Source organism: Mastomys coucha, unplaced genomic scaffold (assembly GCF_008632895.1).
Source record: "Mastomys coucha isolate ucsf_1 unplaced genomic scaffold, UCSF_Mcou_1 pScaffold15, whole genome shotgun sequence".
Lineage (NCBI taxonomy): Eukaryota > Metazoa > Chordata > Mammalia > Rodentia > Muridae > Mastomys > Mastomys coucha.
In genome coordinates this window covers 105,645,940-105,653,042 of record NW_022196897.1, presented here as the reverse complement: position 1 = coordinate 105,653,042, position 7,103 = coordinate 105,645,940, and the positions used below count along the sequence as shown (strand labels likewise).

The window sequence follows — 7,103 nt, the reverse complement described above, 5'->3', positions numbered from 1 at the left end:
GGCTGGCCTCGAACTCAGAAATTCGCTTGCCTCTGCCTCCCAAGTGCTGGGATTAAAGGCATGCGCCACCACCGCCCAGCAGAATTGGCATTTTATAGTTGTGAGCCACCACATGTAGGTGCTGGGAACCAAACACAAGTTCTCACCAACAGTGGGAAGTGCTCTTCACCACTGAGTCATCTCTCCAACCCACTGATCTTAACCACAGAAGGACAAATGGCACTTTAACCAAGATGGTTTGAAAATTCAGGATCTTTGTTGTTGGTGATGGTGATAGGAGCTGAATATCAAACAGCCCGGTCTCTTGGAGCATACTGGTCTATAGGAGCTCATAAACCGGTCACTGCCACAGAACATGGCAGATTTGCAAGTCTAACTTTTAGGCTCAAAGCCATCAGTGATTTTAGTAAAAACAGTGTTTGTAGGTTTTGGTCCCTTTGCCATTGGAGTACTATTAGACAAAGCTTCTAGGGGTTCCCTACTTTGGAAGGCAGGGCTGTCCTGGGTCAGACCCTTAGATGTGGGTATTCATTTGCTAGCAGCATCTGTATACTATTATGTTCAGAATATGTCTGGAGACTACAAATGACCATGAACAGACCCTGTTCTCAGCACCAGGAGAGGTGAGAAAGGTTGAAGGAAGAGTCAAGCAGAGAATGCAAGGGGGAGCCAATCAGCCAAACCCTGGAAGGGCACTGCAGCCAGATGTTCTGCTGCAGCCAGATGTTCTGCTGCAACCAGATGTCTCATTGCAGCATCAAGTTTAAGGACGAGAGTCAAGGTGAGAGGTCAGGCCTGCTTGAGAAGGGTTGTGCTCAGCGAGGTGGCTTGGACTTATGCTGCAGTCAGTGGGGGCTGAGCAGGGGCATGGTGTATCTAAGTGCATTGATTGGGTTGCCCACCTTCTTGACTTGGGACCTCACACATGTTAGGTGTGTGATAAGCTACACCCAGTCCTCTGCAGCATGCTCTTCTAAGCTGAGGACATTCATGACAGCCATGGATGGGCCTTACCAAAGGACAGCAGAAGGGGAGAGGAGACAGCTCTTGTTAGACAATAGAGGAAAAGATGGCCAATGAATCCTGTGAGGAGCCCAACATCACTTCTTCATGAAAGGTTTCTCACCCCTGACCTGGCCTGCTCTCTTTGACCCCATCCACTCAGTGATGACAGAGTCCTGACGACCACTGGACCTCAATGTCCACGTTCTCCTCAATACTCTAGACTTTACAACAGTGTAAGTTTTGGTCTCTTGTTCACAACACTCTTCTTAGTGGACCTACAATAACTATTTCTCTCTATATGACGTGATCACTTTTTCTCTCTCCCCCCTTTTATATTTATTTACTGATTGATTAGCAGTGCCAGAGATCACACACAGGGCCCCTGACATGCTAAGTAGAACTCTACCACTAAGCTCTGCTCCTAGCCCCAGATTGGTTTGTGACTAAAATGTTTCTTGTTTCAAAAACAAGAGTCACATTGGAGGCATGATCAGAGAAGGGAGCCAGGGAAACATAATTTTCCCTCTGGCGAATCCCTGTTAGTGAAGGCTAGCGAGTAGGGTTTCATCCAGGTCCTGTCATATGCTGAGTCTATTGCTGGGTTTTGGCATCCTAATTTATGCAGTGAGGTATACAGACAAAAATTCTTCTAATCTCAATGTTATGTTACAAAAAGTAGTCCTTGCCTTTCTCCTCTTTCCCTGGCTTCTGTGTTTCAGAAATCCACGGTCACTGGCAAATATCCAAAACAGAAAGAACCGCATCTCATGATTTTAGCCTGAGAAATGGAAGATGTCTCAACATAGTTAGGCAGAGAGTACAGCTCTGGACACTGTGGAACTGATTCTGGGGAAGAGATGGCCATTTTTAAGATGAATTTGGGGTCTAATTACTTTTGGGAACAGCAGAAAGAGAGAAAGTGAGAGAGAAGCAGCCCTGCCCGCTCTCTCTTAGACTTGACCCTGTCCTCTCTTTTTCATACTTGCAGCCAGAGCCCAGGCCCCTGCCAGGATCCTTCCCCCGTGTCCATGTGCCCAGCTGTGCTTGGGAGGTGCTGAGTGGGAGGACTTCTCTGAGGCCAACTCCAGCCAGCTACAAAACCAGTAAGCTACTCACCGGAGGTCTCTTCCACACGAACTGGATGGGGAACTTCTGACTGTAAAAGAGAGAGGTCTCATCCGGTGGGAACTCGGGATCCAGATAAAGAACTTTCTTCTCCAGGCATTTCTTGTGGAGCTGCTCAAATGTCTTCTCTTTCACACCAATGATTGGAAAATTGCGGCTGATGATGGCTGAATAGATGCCGCTTGGGTGTCCACCTCCAGCCTCCGTGGTCTTGCCTTGAGCTGGGTGAGGAACTGGCCCCGGGGACCTGGGCTCAGCCCTTGTCCTTGGGGCCACAGTTGGGCTAATAACAGTTGGCATGGCAGGCAACTTTGTAAGGAAGACGTTTTAAAGAAAACGAGATTCGGCTACCTTCAAGGAAAGGAAGCGATTACAAAGCGGAAGTTGAAGTGATTCTGTCATCTGAGGGAAAAAAAAAATGGCCACGGTCTCTTCAAAGTTTAAAGTTCTATCAGAAAACTGGCTGGCTTCTGACCAGCTTAAACAGGTGACTATGACCTTAGAGCAATAGGTTTTCCTGAGGAAGAGGCAATAGAGGATTTAGACGCAGTTTCTACCTGGGGGTGCCTCCCAGCAGCGCGCTTGCCAGAGGGAGAAGAAGAGAATGAGGGTTGTGTTTCAGTGGCCTGAAGAAGCTTAAGCCAGGAAAACTAAAAATAGATGTGAAGTGAGATCGTGGAGCATGAAAGCAAGAGGCCAGTGCGTGGCTGGACTGAGTGGTCGGGGAGGACCTCGCTGGAGATATTTCTGCATTGACATTAGGAACGCTGCTTATCAAGAAGTGAGAGTATTTGAGACAGACAAACACCAGAAATCAGCAAAGTATGTGAAGGACTAGGCAGCCATACAGGCTACTGAGGCAGCAGCCACTAGAGACATGGAAAACAGTATTTTAGAGTCAGTACCTTTTCTAGAATGTTCTGGAGTTGACTTTCAGTCCAACTGGGTAGAAAATGCCACTCAGCAGAATTTCCAGTCAAGGAAATTCCTCTCTTCTTGCCCACTGGACACACTGAGATCAAGTTAACTACGTAATGTGTATCCTAGTAGATTATTGACTAGACCACTTAGCTACACCACATCAGCATCTAGACAGAACTGGAAACAGAGCCAGCTTAGTGTCAAGTCCTAAAATGTAAGGTCTAGGGAAGACTTGGCTTCAGGGCTTTTAAAGGGGAATCAAAGTGGCCTGGAGGAGGGAGTTGGTTACCTGGCTTCTACCTGGTTTTTTTTTGTTTGTTTGTTCATTTTGTTTTTGTTTTTTACCATGGTAGTTGCTCTCTGGGTTATAATGAAACGGCTATATCTGATGTCTGGCAGAGTAGAGGCTTGACCCAGCTTGCAGCTGCACCTGTTCCTAAGTGACCAGCCCTATAGATCTAAGTTTAGAAGACAGGAAAGAGTAGGAGGTAACAACTGAAATGGGGGCATAGGGCAGGAGAGATGGCACAGTGGTAAAGCGCTTGCCATGTAAGTGTGAGGATCTGAGCTCCCACTTAAAACTAGGTGCCATAGCACGCTTGCCACCCCAGGACATCCACAGTGAGATGGGAGGCACAGGCAGGAGAAGCCGTAGAGGCATGGGTATGTTGTGTCAGGCCTATGCAGCAGAAAACAGCAAAACAACTGTGTCTCACCATGTCTCAAATAAGGTGGAAGGCAAGGACTAACACCCCAAGTTGTCCTCCTCTGTGTGGCATGGCACGTGTTCATGTGCATGCCCACACTCACACACATACATATACACATCACATACACACACACACACACACATACACACACACACACACACACACTGAAAGGGAGCATGGGCTCATGATTCTTGGCAGTTCAACTTGAAGGGACCCTATGTCTCAGCTATTGGAATCACCAGTTTATCTTCCTGTCCCTCCGAGAAAATGCTCAAGGCATTACTACTCTTGAAGAAGAACAGAGCTGAGCAGTCTCTGAAAGATTGGCTGTCCAGGATCGAAGTGGAGGTTGGCATCTTCTGGCTGTGGCTGTGTAGCATTAGCCTCGTTAACTTTCTTCCTCTGAACCAATCTTCTCTCCTGTAGCGTGGGAATGATAGTCATTCTGTTGTTGGGTTTGGTGTAAGGATTAAACAAGTTAACTCATGTGATGCATTTAAAATGCTGTTAGGGTGTCTTAAGCACTCAGCAAGGGGTTAGAAAGAAGACTGAATTTAATATTCCTTTGGGGTTAGGTTGGGTTGAATGACCATTCCAACAGTGTCAATCAGCTATCACTATAACCCAGTGAATGAGATAAACAACTTAGACAGACGAAAGGGCTATTTTGGCTCATAGTTTTAGAGAATTTAGCCCTTATAAATTAGCTCCATTGTTTTGGACCTGTAAAGAGGCAGAATATCATGGGAGAATCTTGTGGCAAAGCAAAAGCATCTACCACATGACCAGGAAGCAAACCAAGAGGAAAAGCTATGATAAAATATCATGACCGAAAGCAGCTTGTCGAAGAGTTTATTTTGCTCATGTTCCATAGGGAGAGTCCATGACAGCAAGGGAGGCATTGCAGCAGGTGCTGAAGCAGGAAGCTGAGAGAGATCACATCTCAATAACACACAGGAAGCAGAGCAAGCAAACAGAAAATTGAATAAGGCTATAAGACAAAGCCTAACCTTTACCCTGATCATTGACATGCTTCCTCTAGCAAAGATGTACCTCTAAAAGTTTCAGAGCCTCCCCAAACAGCGCCACCAACTGGGGACCAACTGTCCAAACACATGAGCCTATGGGGAGCAGGTGTTTTCATCCACACTTCCCCAGTGATATAACAGATATGAGAGAAATGTAACATGATCTTAAGGGGCATATGCTCTAGTAGGGAGATACACAGTCCTGCTTGAAATATTAAGGCACATCCCTGAGAATGCAAAGTAGGGTATGATTATTTGTGGGGCGGCATTTCAGACAAAGGCAAAATCACTGCTAGTAGGTACTGGGAGGCTGGGGGAGTCAGGTTAGAATTTTTATGGAAAAGTAGGGCTTGGCTTGGGTCTGGAAGGATGGTAAGATCTGTATGGGTGGAGCCAGGGGACAGTACTGTGGCTGAGAGAGAAGGTAGAACAGGGGCAATTGCAAGTGGGCAGTGAATGTAGCGAGAGGCTCCGAGGCTGAGGAACTGAGACCACCTCAACGACTGCTGCAGCAGACAGCAGGGAGCCTCTAGAGTCCCCAGAGCCAGGGACATCACAGTGTGGTATGATACTCTAGCCCATGCCAAGCCATATTGGAACCTAATGCGAAAGGAAGAGTCCGTAATACTGAGGTGTCTTTATTTAAAACCTTTAAGCCTGTGTGGTTTTTTTTTTTTTTTGCATTCATTTTGGTTTTTAAAGACAGTGTATTGGAATATTGCTTCTTTTGGTTTTTGGTCATGCCTAAGACAAGTGCCAGTCACTGTGCTATTCTAGTCCCGGCCCTGTGCTCTATTTTTAAAGTTCACCTGTGGGATGTGAGTATTTATTCCATTTTTACTAATTGTATCTTATTATATTCACCTTATAAATATTTTTAGTTAGTAGATAGCTTTTAATAAAATATATTTAAAAGGAGTAAATCTGACTTTGAAAATTGATTTGGTACTTTTGAATCTAAGAAGTGTGAAAGAGGATCTGGAGTGTTGCGGAGTCACTCTCAGGGGAGAAGAACTTTCCACAGCCCTTGCCCATGGAGTATCTGCAGCAGAAGCTGCCATACCCACACTGCTATTGATAGAAGGGAACCCTAAAGGTGCCTGGCACTGCCATCTACTTGGAGACTGGGTTGGGCAACTCTGCTGCTGCAACAGTCAGAGTGGCTGCGCTATACAGCCTGAGGCAAGCCCCACAAATGGGCCTTTCAGGAGCCCTGCTCCAAGTCAGGCCACTCCCTGAGCTCTTTCAGTGTCTCAGTGAATTATGGGTCTGTGGGAAGGGCAGTGTTTGTACAGAGTGTCAATAATACATCTTTAAATGTAAAATCTGAAATCTTGTTTTTGATTTTTTTTTTTTTTTTTTGAGACAAGGTCTTGCAATATAGCTTAAGCTGGTCTTGAGCTTTCAATCCTTCTGCTTTAGCTTTCGTTTTCGGAGTGCTAGGATTACACTGCACCTGGCTAAAATCTTAAAACCTGGAATTGACAGGTCATCAATACACTAGGGATAAGTGAAATGTCATTTTCCCCAAGGAAGCAAATTTGATGGCAGCGCAGATCTCGCAGAAGGCCAAGAAGGTAGAGTGATCAGGTGGCTCCCCATTCTCTACCAGGGAGCCTGCCCATCAGCTGACTCGGACCTCCCAGTCATCACCAACGCTCAGAGAAAGCTCCTCCAGATGCAGGGTTGATGTTTTGGCACAGTATGTAAAAGCTGCAGGCTGAACTTTACCATCTAAACAGCAAGAAGTTAAAAAGGCAGTTTGTGAGAAACCAGGAGAAAAAATATCTTTTTTTTTCCTTCTTCAAATCTGATACATTATCTGATGTTCTCAAACAGTGTTATACTTCACTTAGGAGAAAACCTGGAAGCACGTTTATTCATGAACTCTGTGAATGCTTTAAAACATGAAAAATCCCATTGTTTTGAATATAATCCTGGTTGGAAAGACACTATCAGGAGCCAAGTGATTTATCTAAGAATGCAGTGGGTGGAATTCTTCAAAGTAGGATTTTATTCTGCTCCCAGGGCTGAGATGGCTGTAACCCATTACACATTAAGAAACACCTAGAGGGCTGGAGAGATGGCTCAGTGGTCCTGAGTTCAATTCCCACCAACCACATGGTGGCTCACAACCAATGGGATCCAATACACTCTGGTATGTCTGAAGACAGCTACAGTATACTCATATAAATAAAGTAAATAAGTCTTTTAAAAAGGAAACCCCCTGCTGGGCGTGGTGGCAGATGCCTTTAGTCCCAGCACTTGGGAAGCAGAGGCAGGTGGATTTCTGAGTTCGAGGCCAGCCTGGTCT

General features: G+C 45.7%; 2 protein-coding genes across 5 annotated transcripts in view; both read right to left on the bottom strand.

Annotated features, from left to right (window-relative positions):
• The window catches only part of Capn3 (calpain 3), a 47,077-nt gene extending 44,335 nt beyond the window's left edge, over positions 1–2,742 (bottom strand). For 2 of the 4 annotated variants that reach the window (XM_031371605.1, XM_031371606.1), the window contains exon 1: positions 2,122–2,716. In XM_031371605.1, coding sequence (XP_031227465.1) covers positions 2,122–2,430 — 309 coding nt within the window. In that variant the 5' untranslated portion in view covers positions 2,431–2,716. Of the gene's footprint in view, positions 1–2,121 lie in introns of all 4 variants that reach the window. The other 2 variants (XM_031371604.1, XM_031371607.1) reach the window with 2 other exon arrangements.
• Positions 2,743–4,596: 1,854 nt separating this feature from the next.
• Positions 4,597–7,103, bottom strand: part of Ganc (glucosidase alpha, neutral C) — a 57,599-nt gene continuing 55,092 nt past the window's right edge. Inside the window, exon 24 of the mRNA XM_031371595.1 lies at positions 4,597–6,523. Within this exon, the coding sequence (XP_031227455.1) occupies positions 6,414–6,523 (110 nt within the window). The 3' untranslated portion in view covers positions 4,597–6,413. The remainder of the gene's footprint in view (positions 6,524–7,103) is intronic.